General features: G+C 34.3%; 3 protein-coding genes across 3 annotated transcripts; 1 reads left to right on the top strand and 2 right to left on the bottom strand.

Moving 5' to 3' along the window:
- Positions 1 to 698: 698 nt before the first annotated feature.
- LOC131598712 (protein PLANT CADMIUM RESISTANCE 9-like) lies at positions 699 to 3,662 on the bottom strand. The gene is made up of 4 exons (XM_058871297.1): positions 3,529 to 3,662; positions 2,683 to 2,754; positions 2,366 to 2,575; positions 699 to 882 (listed from the first exon to the last, which is right to left on the bottom strand). Exons 1-4 carry the CDS (start codon positions 3,620 to 3,622, stop codon positions 803 to 805), a joined length of 456 nt encoding a protein of 151 aa, XP_058727280.1. The 5' UTR covers positions 3,623 to 3,662; the 3' UTR covers positions 699 to 802.
- A 1,147-nt stretch (positions 3,663 to 4,809) lies between these two features.
- LOC131598711 (probable 3-beta-hydroxysteroid-Delta(8),Delta(7)-isomerase) lies at positions 4,810 to 7,348 on the bottom strand. The gene is made up of 4 exons (XM_058871296.1): positions 6,891 to 7,348; positions 5,700 to 5,843; positions 5,440 to 5,548; positions 4,810 to 5,224 (listed from the first exon to the last, which is right to left on the bottom strand). Exons 1-4 carry the CDS (start codon positions 7,042 to 7,044, stop codon positions 4,957 to 4,959), a joined length of 675 nt encoding a protein of 224 aa, XP_058727279.1. The 5' UTR covers positions 7,045 to 7,348; the 3' UTR covers positions 4,810 to 4,956.
- A 1,811-nt stretch (positions 7,349 to 9,159) lies between these two features.
- On the top strand, positions 9,160 to 12,273 carry LOC131594314 (aspartyl protease APCB1). Its single transcript, XM_058866409.1, has 9 exons — positions 9,160 to 9,859; positions 10,074 to 10,191; positions 10,389 to 10,609; positions 10,701 to 10,934; positions 11,047 to 11,197; positions 11,282 to 11,367; positions 11,608 to 11,722; positions 11,813 to 11,885; positions 12,019 to 12,273. Exons 1-9 carry the CDS (start codon positions 9,336 to 9,338, stop codon positions 12,150 to 12,152), a joined length of 1,656 nt encoding a protein of 551 aa, XP_058722392.1. The 5' UTR covers positions 9,160 to 9,335; the 3' UTR covers positions 12,153 to 12,273.
- Positions 12,274 to 15,205: the final 2,932 nt, after the last annotated feature.

The raw sequence follows: 15,205 nt of genomic DNA, 5'->3' as shown, positions 1-15,205 counted from the left end.
TTAAAATGCAACAAGGTAAAGAGTATCATATCAAAAATTAGTTTAGTGTTTGATGAATATTATTTTATGATGCTAGTTATAAAATTTACTATATTACTATTTTAAAGTAAAAATTTGGTTATAAACTAGATTATGAATAAAAATATTATTAACTTAGGACAAAACTTAGGTACAATTCTTTAGGTGTGTTCTTACTATTTTTCAATTAAAATGTGACAAATGTATAATTTCCTCTTACATGTATGCAAATTTCTCCTATTTTCACTCACTAAATCATATTTATGTATATTTATCATATTTTAATTGAAAAATAGTAAGAACCACAACTAAAGAATTATATCTAAGTTCTGTCGATTAACCTATTCTTATAAACATCATTAGAAAAATGTAAATAAAATAATTAAAAAAAAACACATGTCTAACTCCATTTTTAAAACGATGGAATCCACATAAGTTTTATTCAATAAAAAATAAATATTGAAAAATGAGTTTTAAAGTAAGTGTTTATATTCTATATTAATTGTAATTCATACTTCATATGCATTTCACAACATGAAAATAATCATATTTCATATAAATAAATTTATTTTTTAAATATGTCATTTAAATAAATAAACAAGACGAATAATAATACAAAAGGAAATAAACAAACAACTCATGAAATAGAGAACACAATTTATTATTTTAAATTACAACAACAAAATAACAAACAAAATAATTTAAAAAAATAAATAAATACTTTTGTATTAAAATCTTGAAAACCAACAAGATAATCATTGAATCTAAGAAGATGAACAAAATTCTAGCGAATCATGCCCATTGCAATTTGAGGAGGCACTTGGTTGGAATGCATTTTCCCCGCATTCTCATATGCTTTCCAACCTATATATCCATATAAAATTAAACACGGTTAATAATACAAATATTTCAACATTTACAATTAATTACTATAAACATGATGCATGAGACAGAGCAGAAGTAATCGTACTATAAAATTATAAGTAAACTTGTATAAATAAACCCGCAATAAAAAAAATAAAGAAACAGTACATATAGATGATCTATTTTGGAAGAGAGTAAATTTTTTTATTTATTATCAATCCAAAGTATTTAAGAAGAGATTGTAAATGAATTATGTCACAAGCCGGCCAAACGACCTAATAAGACCGTCCTAGTTCAAAGAGGCCGATCCAAAAAATACCTTCGCTCAAGACTGACAAATTGTCAAGCCACATGATTAGGAACGAAGGATAAAAAAGGAAAATCAAAGGACGAGAGACTCGTTCTAGAGTTCTTTGACAACGAAAAGGTAGGTTGTATAACCAACGAAGCACTCTCATTAGTAATAATGGCCAAACTAACCAATCATAAAGTATTAAAGATCATGACTGACAGGAAAACTCATGTCACAACATGTATGTTGATCTCCTTGAAGAATTAGGGTTGGAATCGGAGAGATTGTCACCTTATATAGGCACTCATCTACATGTGTTCAATGACACAGAAACACACTCTTGGGACTGCATAAGTTGAGAGTCTCTCTTGAAGAAGGAAAAGATGTGAGGACGATAGATGTACAATTCCTGGTGGTCCCCTTCAAAAGCATCTTTAATTGCGTCATGGGAATACCCTTCGTAAATTTTGCTCGTTGCTTCTTCTGCCACTTGAAGATGAAGTACCACAATACTCATGACGAACTAGTAACTATCCATATTGAGTTGAGAAAAGCATGTCAAATACATGAAACGCTGCTGAAAAACCCATTTGTGTCAATATTCCAGCAAGGCAGAAAAGTGAAAAGAATTCGTCTTTCTAGTCAGCGCCGATAGGATGTCAACATCAAGAATTGTGACGAGTGTTTAGACAAAATCATGGCGGATGACGAACGATGCCTCCTCGCCAAAGCGATAATGAATATCCAAAGGTCAATCCCACATGGTGAATTTATAGTTATCAAATTCGATGAAAATCTAGTCATAATTGCTAAAATTGGAGATAACTTTCTTAATTCTATCTAAATAAACCACATCAAGTGCCTCATGTTTTTGTGAGACACATCATGTCTAGACATTTTGTATTTGAGGAAAATCTAAAATGCTTCAAAAATTGCTTCGTCTCTAAACACCTCTATTTCCCTCATAATGCCTCACATTCGAGGCATAGTAAAAAAATCAATTAAATTCTTAAGATTTTTCTAAGACGAATTTCATAGTTATATTTATAGATTTCTCATAAATATAATTCATATCATAAAGAAAGTCAAAGTATTTGATCAAAATTGAACTTTGTGTTTTTTTTTTTTTTACAATATAAACAAAATGACAATATTAACATTAAATTTTGCTCTAAAAGTTATAATTTATACCTTTTGAGGGGTCAAGTCCACGGTTTTTAAGTTCTCTATACTCTTGGCAAAAAGCACAAAGAGGACAACAAAAATGAACACAAAAATCCTCGCATGGTTCTTCTGGTAAATTGTAGAGAGTTCTTAGTCCTGTTCTAAATCTATGTGAATATATGCTTCCAAGTCCAAAACAATTAAGAGCGCAGAATATCAATCGTGCATGTGAAGCAGCTGAAATATTTCCCCCATTTTTTAAGAAAAAATTAGTAAGGAATACTTTATGAGCTTGATTTATATATGGAATTTTAAATGTTGAAATATTTAAGTTTACTACTCACGTGTTCTTCCTTGATCTATGATCTCAACATTCCGACCAAAGGTTAAACGTGGACAGCAATATGTTAAGCAAGCTTCAACAAAAGAAAAATTAGATAAAACATTGATAATAAGATAAAAAGAAATATGAAACACAAATATAACGTTAACAACCTCCTAATTATAAGATCTCTAGTTATTTCCCACAAATTAATAAATAAATAGTTAATTTTACATTAAAAAAATTTCAAAAAAAATATTTGTTTTAATATTAGCCTAAAGAGTTACAAAGAGTAAACTATATAGTAATAATAAAAATACTTTATTATAATTTGGTATATAGGGTAAGGTAATCCCCACATATTTATACAATAAATAATTCTAGAATCTGAGTAAGGTGGGATTTGAAACAAACTTTAACAACTTCAACACTCATCCTCGTGTTTAGGGTGGACCTGAGTCAAATGCTTACGTTACAGTCTTTAACCCGACTCTAAAATTGTATTAAATATGAGTGAACATCATCCTAAAAACTGGTTTTAATGGTGAGGTTGCCCTCACATATTTATATTGCCACAGTGAGAACTTAAGTAATGTGGACTTCAAACAAACTCGTCAAAATTTGATAGCTCTTCAATAATTTTTGCACATCTTAGGAATTGAGCTAATGAATCATATACTCTATCATGTAAAAAATATAAGTCAAAATTCAAAGATATTTTATCTAAATTGGATCATATATTTCATTTTCTATTTATATTTAAGATTAGAGGGAGGAGATACATGTAAATGCCTATAAATAAATAGTTACAAACAACACATGATTTTGTGAGACAAAAGATAAAAAGTTCATGAAAGAGATTACATACAATTTCCAGGCTCTTCACAGCAATCATATAAACCTGTTGTCCATTTTCCAGTTGGTGGACCATTAATGTGAGGAATCTGTGCACCATTCGACATTTTCAACCTTAATTAGCTAATGAAATATTGCTGATTGAACAACTCTATGCAACTATATATATTCCTACTTCATTAGCATAGCTATGAAATAGTATAAATAATGGGACGTGGATACCTCACCTTTATATGCTGGTACAACAAAACTTGTTAGATATATTATTATGTGAACTTTGGTAAAAGACGTGCTTGTTGTAAGTATTACTTATTATAATAAAAGACGTGCTTATAAACATCCATGAATATGTTAAAGAAGAATGCATTGCAATGCTCAACGCTTCAAGAAAACCTATAAACCTTAAAAATTTAGTTCATTACTCTTGAGTTCATTTGCTTTACAAACTTAATTCAACACTAATTTTAATGTAAAGTATAGCAAATAATCAGAAATCACACCTATATTGCATAGCTGTGATGATTATATTGGAGTTCATTAGAGACATTCTTCACATAGGAGTTCATTAGAGACATTCTTCACATAGGAGTTCATTAGAGACATTCTTTCGTGCGACAAGAATCCACCACAATCCAACACACCACAAACAAAATTGTATATGCGTGTTACGAATGATACAACGCATTCCAACACACGTCAAACAAAATTGCATAAGCACGTTACCAATGATCCAACGTGTTCCAACACACCACAAACAAAATCGAATAAGCATGTTACCAATGATCCAACACTCCAACTTGTTCCAACACACCACAAACAAAATCAAATAAGTGTGTTACGAATGATCCAACGCATTCCAACACACCACAAACAAAATCATTTAAGCGTGTTACCAATGATCAAGCGTTTTCCAACACACCACAAACAAAATCATATGTCCAACCGCTCCAACACACCATATAAAATCGTATGAGCGTGTTACCCAATGATCCAACGCGTTCCAACACACCATAAACAAAATCATATAAGAGTGTTACCTATGATCCAACGTGTTCCAACACACCACAAACAAAATCATATATCCAACCCATTCCAACACACCATATAAAATCGTATAAGTGTGTTACCAATGATCCTACATGTTCCAACACATCACAAAAAAAATCACATAAACACGTTATGATCCAACGCATTCCAACACACCACAAACAAAATCGTATAAGCATGTTACCAATGGTAACAAGACACCACAAACAAAATGGTGTTACCAATATTGAACCATAAGCAATGAGAATGGCCTAAAAGTTAAAGGTCTAAATTGCTTTTTTGAAAATATGCAATTCAATAAAATCAATTGATACAATTCTTAACAATATTCTGTTTTATCTCAATCATCTTAGTTTTCATTATTCTTTGTTCCAATATCATCAAAAAGTCTGCATCAACGAGTTTTGTGCTTTTTTGTCTGGCTTTGAGCTTGAAATGCAGCAGAAATCTTCCTCCAGCAGCGGATGGAGATGATGGAAGGTATTACAATCCAAGAGAAATTTGCTCCAATGTAGTATGCATAGTAGTAAAATGAATTTGTAGAAAAATTATCGCCTTCCAAAATCGCTGTTATGTAATATACCGCAGTTCCATATAGCTGACCCAAAGAAATGGCAAATTGAAGTATGTAGCTGTATGATTTACCGGTAGAGATTGCGTATCTGTCATCCATATTGTAAAACACAAACAGTGAGATTAAAAATGAAAAATCAAATAAGATAAAACATAAATTTGAAAGTTGATGATTAAAAATGAAAAATCAAACATGATAAAACATAGTTTTGCAAGTTGATGCATCAATCATTAGAATATGTTCGATTGGCAGTTTCAAAAGCATGCTCGAATCTGAATTAATTAACTATTGAGTTTAACTTACACTGCTAGAAGACTAGCTGGACCCTCCAAAACTGCTGTTAGTCCTTCAACAGTTACTACTCCTGCATCCCTTCCTGCATACCTTGAATCTCCTTTGCTATATTCCTTCCCTATTATATTCGGAAAAACTCATGAATCAGATAAGTTCAAATAAGTCAAATCCAAACAAGTCTTAAAACTTTAAATTTCTCAAAAGATATTGTAAATTCTAACAATGTTGTATATGTGTTCATCGTCAAATTACAATGAAAAATGACTTACAAACTTCAGCAAGGTAGAAGCCGGTGTTATCCTTGAAAAACTCTGGTGCGAAGACAAAATAACCTTCCAGAACCATGTGTGTGAGGCCAGTGAATGCCCACCAGAAAATTAGCAGCCTATCGACTTTTGTTTTCTTGAGGCGTCCTGCAGATTTCACAGTCATGTAAACAAAATCAGAAAACCTAAATCCATTTCAAGATAACAGATATTCAAATAGCAATGATAGCGGAAAGCGTAGCATAAAGCCTGAAACTTGTTATTCTATCTATTATCAACTATCACGACTGACTGCAACCACAATAACACTCCATTTTGATTTTAATTTTTGTGTCTTATCATATACTCTGTTTGCTAAAGAATCCTAAATTATGCTATGCATAGCCAAGAAGCACATTGTGACCAATAGGTTACAATTCATGTTCCTTGAATTTACCAAATACAAGCGGCAACTCAATGAACAAAAAGTAACAAATACAAATCCTAACAAGTAACAACTAATGACCAGAAACACAATGCATTTGAAATTAAATCTTAACATTCTTCGATGCACAAAAGCACCGTATTCGTTTATGATTGTGTTCAACAGATTACTCATATTGATGATGAGATCCAAAACATCGGTTGCTAACCCCAACATACTTGAACTGTCAATGTTTTTAACAAGCCAAAATCTTGACCTATGATGCACAAACACAGACACGACACCGATATGCCAACACCAATAATAATTTGAAAAAACGAATAAATTGAACATAATCACAAGTGTCATAGTCGGGGTCCGACACTGACATGGACACGTCTTTTTCAGAGGTGTCGGTGTCGGTATATCTTAGCAGCCTTAACAATATGACTTGACCTAAAAAAATTCATGGAAAATCAAGTGATTTCTGTTCCAAACAACTTGACCATACTACAGCAAACCAATCCAAATACAAATTGATGTCAAAGCAAAATGTAAAACTAATATTTCGATATTAACAAAGCAAAAAAATTGAAACTGCACCCACATAGGTTTTATAATGAAAAAAGGGTTCTTTTTGTGATAAATGAACAGATTGAGTTAATGGGTGGGTTATTCAATAACACAAATCAATTCAATTGAAACTTGTATTGCTTCCTTCTTAATGAAACAGCTTAAAGCAAGTTGAATTTCGGTTTCAACTTTAAAATTCGACAGTGAGAATTGTTTACCTGAGAAGATCCATGTGAGGGAAAAGAGGATGACAGTGAAGGATGCAAAGACGGTGAGAATGTTGGATTGAGAGAGGAAGCAAGGGACGTAGCCAGGAAGATGTAAGTCTCGTGGAACGTAGGGATGAGGATGTGACGCTTGAGATCCCGCCATGATGGTTTTCGATCTGAATGAATGAATGAGTGTTTGTTTGTTTGTTTGACTCTTTTTTTGAGTTCGAGTGTGGGAGTGTATAGTGGTTGGTGAATTTGTGACTTTTTAGGAAAAGGTGAGCTGGCAGATACATCACATCTTTAGATTGCACCGGCCAGTTCAATGGATTTACTTGTGAACAAGATTATTATGGCTCAATTCGATAAAAATTGATTCGGTTTGTAAAAATTGCACCATCTAGTCTGACATACTACCAAATACAATGTTATCGACTGAGCTATCGTGAGCTTTCCTCTATCATTCTTCACCAAAAAAAGTTTTATCTATTCCACCTCTTTTGTATCAATTGTTGACCAGAAACTCAATTAACTTTTCATACCAAGTTTTTGGAGTTTGCTTTAAGTTATAAAAAGCTTTCTTTAACTTGTACATATGATCTAGAAAACTGGGATCAATGAACCTCTTTGGTTGCTCTAAATAAATAAATAAATTTCTTCATTAAGATAACTATTCAGACAGATACTTTTAACATCCATTTGATACAATTTGAATTTCATCATGCATGAAATTCCTAGTAACAATCTAATAGACTTAAGTCTAGCAACTGAAGAAAATTACTCATCAAAGTCAACTCCTTATATTTGAGAGTATCCTTGAGCAGCTAGTCTTGTCTTGTTCCTCGTTACATTACCATATTCTTCAAACTTGTTCTTGAATATCCACTTAGTACCAATGATATTTACATCTTTAAGTCTTGGAACTAATTTTCATACATTATTCCTTCTGAGTTGAACCAGCTCCTCTAGCATAACATTTATCCACAACTCACCATTCATAGTTTCTTTTATATTCTTAGGTTCAGTCTTGAATATGAAGCAAGAGTTGGATATCAAACCTCTGGATCTGGTGATGACTTCATCATTCAGATTTTCTATGACATTTTTAATGGGATGGTCCTCAAGAATTCTGATAGATGGTCCCTTGTTGGCGGGAGTTTCTCTAGAATTTGTGCTTTCAGACTTAATGTAAGGCCTATTGTCTAGGACATTTGCTGGGACATCAGTCTGTTGAGGAGATACATCATCTTCATCCTCAAGAACATCCATTTCTTCAAGATTGTCTTCAGTGACAACATTTATTGATTACATCATTGTCTTGATACAAGTGTTGTAATGCCCTATAGGCCCTACTATTGATAGAGTAATAAATAATTATTCCTTTATTACTCTTTGGATCCATCTTTCATCTTTGATTACACTGCCAAGATGTAACACTTGCTAGCAAAGACATGGAAGTATTTAACATTTGTTTTTCTTTCTTTCCAAAATTCATACAGAGTTTTTTTGGTTTCATATATGATGGTCACTCTATTGTGAATATGAAAAACAGTGTTCATAGTTTCAACTAAAAATGGTAAGGAAGATTCTTGACATGCAACAAGACTCTATCAACTTCTTGTAGAGTTTTATTCTTATGTTCCAGAACTCCATTTTGTTGAGGTATGATGGGAGCAGAAATTTTATGATTGATCCTTCAGCTGAGCAAACTTTAGAGAACTTGGAGTTCTCAAATTCCTTGCCATGATCACTCCTTATCTTAACAAATTCACTTCTTTTTCTTTTTGAATACGTAGGCATAACTCTTTGAAAACATCCAAGGTGTCAGATTTTTCTCTAATGAAGTTAATCCATGTGTATCTTGAAAAATCATCCACTTACACAAATGCATATCTCTTTCCACCAAGATTTTCCACTTGCATAAGCCCAATGAGGTCCATATAAAACAACTCAATAACTTTTGAGGTGATCAGATATTGGAGTTTCTTATAGAACCTCTTGATTTATTTACTTATCTAACAATCTCCACATAGTTCATCTTCTTTCAATTTTTAACTTAGACATCTTTAGGTTGAGATGATTATTTTCAAATCAAAAGACTAATTTTTTTTTTTTATAGTAAGGAGGCCTAAACCCAATAAAAAATCAAATTATTTTCTCATAAAAATGTCATTAATTAAAATGTTACATTATTTCATGTGACACTAAATTGGATGGCAAGCAAGTTCTCCTAGATCAAATTGGGTGTTTTTGTTTTTTCTTTGAAACATGGTGGTGATTGCTAGGATCCTTCCTTGTTACTAATTTTCTTCACACGTTTTCTCCATCTCACAATTTGACCAAGTCTAGTCTTTTGTAAGACTTTGTGCCACACTCCTAAACTTGGTACCCAAGTTGTCATCACCCTCACTGTTCTTCCCTCTCTTCCTCATCTTCCACTTTGCCAACACAGTTATGGAAGATGATAATTCACCACAACTCAAACATGTTGTTATAATCTCCCTTCCACCTTCAAATAACCCTTCTTTAGGCAAAAAAATCACCGCTTTTTCTTTCTTTAACCCTTCTTCTCGACAACAAACCCATCAACGACAACCTCAAAACAATGACAACCCTTCAATTCAATTCCAACCCTACCCTTCAAATCCGCAGCTTCAGTTTTCATTCAGAAGACTCTTTCACATCACCCCAATTAAGCTTTTCACTTTTTTTGGGATTTTTCTCTTTGCCCTTTTTCTCTATGGTTCTCTTTTCTCAACTACAGCAACACTTCAATTACATGGTCTTAGGAATGATGATGGTGATGATGATGAATCTAGTTCCTTTCTGTTTCCACTTTTTCGGAAGTATGGTGTTCTTGGTCAGAGGGATTTGAAACTTAAACTTGGGAAGATTGTTGATGTTAAAAAAAGGAACTTTGTGGCACAAAAAAGTGCTTCTACTGTTTTTCCAATCAGTGGCAATGTTTTTCCAGATGGGTGTGTTAAAAATTATTGCTTTTGCTTATTTGACTTAATTTTGGATCAAGGAAAAAAGATGAAAATTTTGAACTAAATAAGTGTGATTGAAATGTTATATATATGATCATTCATTTATCATGATAAACTAGAAAGTACTTGTCTGTGGTTATTCTAGTTTTCTATGTTGCATTTGAATCAGTACAATGGCTTATCAAAGTGTTCTTCAATGCAGGTTGTATTACACGCATTTACGCGTCGGAAACCCTCCAAAACGTTATTTTGTTGATGTCGATACAGGGAGTGACTTAACATGGATACAATGTGATGCTCCATGCAGAAGTTGTGCAAAGGTAATACCCGAGTCGTTACCGTATGATCACACATATAGTTTGAACTCTGAATATCACACATTATTGTGTAATAGTAAACTGAAAATTTGAAAATGCATCTTAGCGAGTGCGATGTAGATACATGCTGATATGTTTTTGCCATATGAGTGAGTTTTATGAGATTGAAAATGTATGTTTAATTGATATACTTGATATAGGGAGCGAATGCCCCATACAAGCCAACAAGATCCAATATACTGTCATCTGCAGACTCTCTCTGTTTGGAAGTTCAAAAGAATGGATATCATGAAAGTTTCTCACAGTGTGACTATGAAATTCAATATGCAGACCATAGTTCTTCCTTGGGGGTTCTTATTAAAGACGATCTTCATCTTATGGCTATTAATGGATCCAAAACCAAGTTAAATTTTGTTTTCGGGTATTAAACCTCTTCTTTTAACTCTTTTTTATTTAAGGCTGTATATTCTATAAAAGTGCTGATTCGTTTTATGCAATGTATTTGTTGTAAGGTGTGGATATGATCAAGAGGGCTCTCTTTTGAATACATTGGCAAAAACAGATGGAATCATGGGACTGAGTCGGGCGAAAGTTGGCCTACCTTATCAGTTGGCGAGTAAAGGGATTATTAAGAATGTGGTTGGTCATTGCTTAGGAAATGATGGAATTGGTGGCGGATACATGTTCTTAGGTGACGATTTTGTGCCGTATTGGGGTATGACTTGGGTGCCTATGGCTCTTACGACGTAAGCATGATTTTCTCGACAATATGCTTCTGTTGTGTTTTTTCGTTCGAGAAATTTACAATATATTGTTTTTGTATGTTTGAGAATTTTCACTTGTTAACATGCTATACAGAGATTTATACCAAACTGAGATTCTTGGATTGAATTACGGAAGTCGCCAACTCAGTTTTGAAGGACAAAGCAAAGTAGGAAAGGTGGTTTTTGATAGTGGCAGTTCTTATACGTATTTTCCACGAGAGGCGTACCAAGATCTTGTTGCTTCTGTGAGTTTTTACATCTAAGGAAAACTATGTACTTGTTTTTACTCCAATGTTGTATATGAATTCATTATGCATACAATGATGCAGCTTAAAGAAGTTTCTGGCTTGGGACTCATTCAAGATGATTCGGATACAACTTTGCCGATGTGTTGGCAAGCTAATTTCCCAATCAGGTAAAAGAAATCACTCAAAAACAGCTTATGACATATCCATAAGCTGTTTTCAGCTCATTTCTAAAGCTCTCAAGGATAGCTTGTGAAAAAAGCTTATAACTTTTATATGAAAACAGTTCGATATAGAAGTAGCTTATACGTAAACACTTATATAACAATTGTTTATGCTATAAGCGCTTAATTAAGTTATTTATTCAAATAGTACAAGACTATTCTAAATTTCATGTTATATGCACGCAGATCGGTCCAAGATGTTAAGGATTACTTCAAGACATTAACACTTCGATTCGGAAACAAGTGGTGGATTTTGTCGACATTGTTTCGGATACCGCCGGAGGGTTACTTGATCATTAGTGTAATACTCTTCTTCTCTAAAACAACTTTTATTTCCATTTCTAACCGCTTTTCTTTGTTGCTGACCTTCTAATGAACTTTTATGCTGCAGAACAAAGGCAATGTGTGCTTAGCTATTCTTGATGGTAGCAATGTACATGATGGATCCTCAATTATACTTGGAGGTAGGTACTATATGTTGGAATGTTGAGATAGGTTCAATTCAAATTCTAGCGCAATTATTTTATAATGTTTATAGTAGTCAGGGAAGCACGGACACCAGACATGACACCGACTTTGATACGTAAATCTTTGCAGATATTTCGTTGCGAGGATATTTGGTTGTGTATGACAATGTGAACAAGAACATTGGTTGGGAGCAAACAAAATGCAGCATGCCAAGCAGAGTATTGAGAAAGGCTCACAATTTCTTAAGTGATAGTGTGTTATGATTCTCCCCAAAATCTTAGATCACATTCAGGGGTAAAACAGTCTATGTATAGGTACAGCTAAATATAGGAATTTTGGTAAATAATGTATTACCCCCTTAACTTAATCAATTAATATTTTTTATATTAAGCTATTTGTATTTTTCTATAATACTGTACTTTTAATTCATAATTTTGATCTGCAATACATATTTAAGAATATTATTGATAAAATAATAATTAAATGATAAAAAAATGAAAACAAATTTTATACAAAAGAAGCATCCCTTTAAAAGAACATATTATTTTTAATACCAATAACTATAACTATATGATGTGTTCATGTAAGGTTTAGCAAGAAAACTGAACCGGATCACATCGAACCATAATAAAAGTTTAACTTAACCGAATTGAAATGTTAAGATTTATTCATAACCTAACTATTGGTTTGGTACATCGGTTTTAAATTCCAAACCGTACCAGGAGATTGTTGCAAGTACCAAACAACATGAAGAGAAACCTTGTAATGAGTGGAAGAGAAGCCTTGTAAAGTACCAAACAACATGGAGAGAAACCTTGTAATGAGTGGAAGAGAAGCCTTGTACTGAGTGAGAGTAGATAGGCCATAAATTGACTAAGTAGGCGTGTTTCATGCGTAATGTCGTGTCAGGTAGTGATCAAATAAAGAAGACGTCAAGCAAGTCTTCTGTGAGTAGTTAAATCAAGAAAAGGTTTGATGAATCCTAATGTAATCGAATGTCTTCTGTAATGTCGTGTCGTGTCAGGTGTGTGCTTAAACTATTTATTGCAACAGAATTAGAAATACCACCAGAGTTCTTCAAATTTGTCTCCAAGTAGTATAGTCCATCCATTTGTCTAGTCAAACCAAGTAGGAACCTTCGATCACAATCCTTAGCACAAATTTTTTTCCCTTCTCCACTACAAGTTCAACTTCAACCACCGCAAGTCCATCTTCTCCTACCATATGTTCGGTTTCCTCCATTGCACGCCCCTATTCCTCCATCACGCATTTTATCTCTGCCACTTCATGTTTTGATTCCTCCTCTAAGACATTTCTTTCAGGACTCTCAAGCATTATTTGATGCTCTCGACACAAACGATCTCATGTTGAATATCTTCAACCTACTCCAACAAAAACTCGTGGCTCCTCCGTGTAGAAGAGAGTCAAGAAAATATTCATGCTGAAATTGAAACACATATCAAAGTCTTGGAACTCAGCCAACCAGGGTAATTCTAGTGAATATGTCTTCCGACCCCGATTCCCAACCGTCAAGAGTCCAAGAACAATCAAGGGGGCCCCATTCTCCCAACCGCCTTGATCCCTTTCCACCACATGTCTATAATGATTTAAGTTGAAGACTTATGCCACCAGCTGGTTGTCATCAAAGGTGTTGTGGCGGTAAAGCGGCAAGCAACAAAAGTTTTGGAAATATTTATCCGGGAATTATCGTGTCCACAGAGATCGGTGAGAAGAACTGCCGTTCGACTATCTCGCGTTCTAAGTTTCATGATTCGGGTGCGGAAAGGTAAATAAAAGCAATTAAACATTCTTAATAGTCTAAGAGAAATAGTTATGGAATTGCATTTCGTTCCACCCGTCGAATACTTAAATCGGACGATCTTATCGCAACACACTCACAATACGCATCAAAATCACCGGGCATCAATCGAGACGCCACGTCAGTGTCCATGTCTGAAACACCGACGAAAGCTCAACCGCACTATTCACATCAGCGATGTCTCAACCGACACAAACAACACAGAGACATTAAACTCGATACCCATTACGGTCATTAGCCCTAAATCCATGTCTAAAACCTAGAAACTAACGGTTATCATTCCTAATCAAGATCTACGGTGTCCATTTTTGAGACAACACAAACCCAGAGCATTTAAGCAAAAAGATCAAGAACAACAACAATGATGATTTATAAAGCGAATATATAAACGATCCCAAGATCGACAAATGTACATACAAGAAGAGTAGAAATATACATACAAAACCCACCATTGAAATGAAACATAGGGAAGAAAGAAGATAAACCGGAGAAATCTCACCGTCACAATGAAATCGATACGAATCCATGATCAATCCACATGATGTAGCATCCAATGGTGTTTCCTAAACCTCTAAACTACCAAAAATGGATCAGAGCCACTCCAAGGGGGAATGGGTGATAAAAACCCTAGAAAATCTGTTCTAAACTATATATACAAAAGCTGATATCGCAGAGCGTGCGACGTGGGCTCCAGCGCGCGACGCGGGCTCTCACTTAAATGAACTAAACCGCCCTAGCGCGCGACGCGGGCTCCAGCGCGCGACGCGGGCTCTCACTTAAATGAACTAAACCGCCCTAGCGCGCGACGCGAGATACATAGCGCGCGACGCGAGCAACACTCTGCCTGGATTATTCATTTTTCATCTTCAGCGCGCGACGCGGCCTCCAGCGCGCGACGCGAGCTTCACCAGAACAGCAACTTTTATTTCTTTAAGATGCGTCCGCAGCCGTGTCTTCGACACTTTATTACTCAAGGCTCCGAAACGCCAAAAATACCTACAAAAAGACAACAAAACTATCAAACGGTATATATTTACATAAAAACGTATTAAAACACAAACGATACAAAATATACACAAAACGGGGAATTATTCAAACGGTATTAACAAAAAGCATCGATAAGTGCCACTATTTACATATACAAAATAACTACATTTTGGCACTTATCAAAAGGATACCTCGTTCTCCCTAATTTCTATGAAAGAAGCACAAACATAATCATATTGAACATTTTGTTGCTCATAGTTGCTAAAATCCATTCACAAGAAGGGTCACTGACTTCATCATCCTCATGTCTTTAGAGAAGCCCTTAAAACTCAATACATATGATAGTATATGGGACCCTAATAACACATCAATCACATTGGCACCATTCTGAACAATCACCAAGCCAGATGCACGGTTAAATGAAAATTCTTTGTCCTCGCATTGAAATGGCCCTCCATATCCTAGTTCAAAGGCTAGGAGGACAACTCCTTCATATTATGGAGGACATTG

Source organism: Vicia villosa, linkage group LG4 (genome assembly GCF_029867415.1).
Source record: "Vicia villosa cultivar HV-30 ecotype Madison, WI linkage group LG4, Vvil1.0, whole genome shotgun sequence".
Lineage (NCBI taxonomy): Eukaryota > Viridiplantae > Streptophyta > Magnoliopsida > Fabales > Fabaceae > Vicia > Vicia villosa.
The sequence above is the reverse complement of the archived record's forward strand: the minus strand, read 5'-3'. Positions and strand labels throughout refer to the sequence as shown.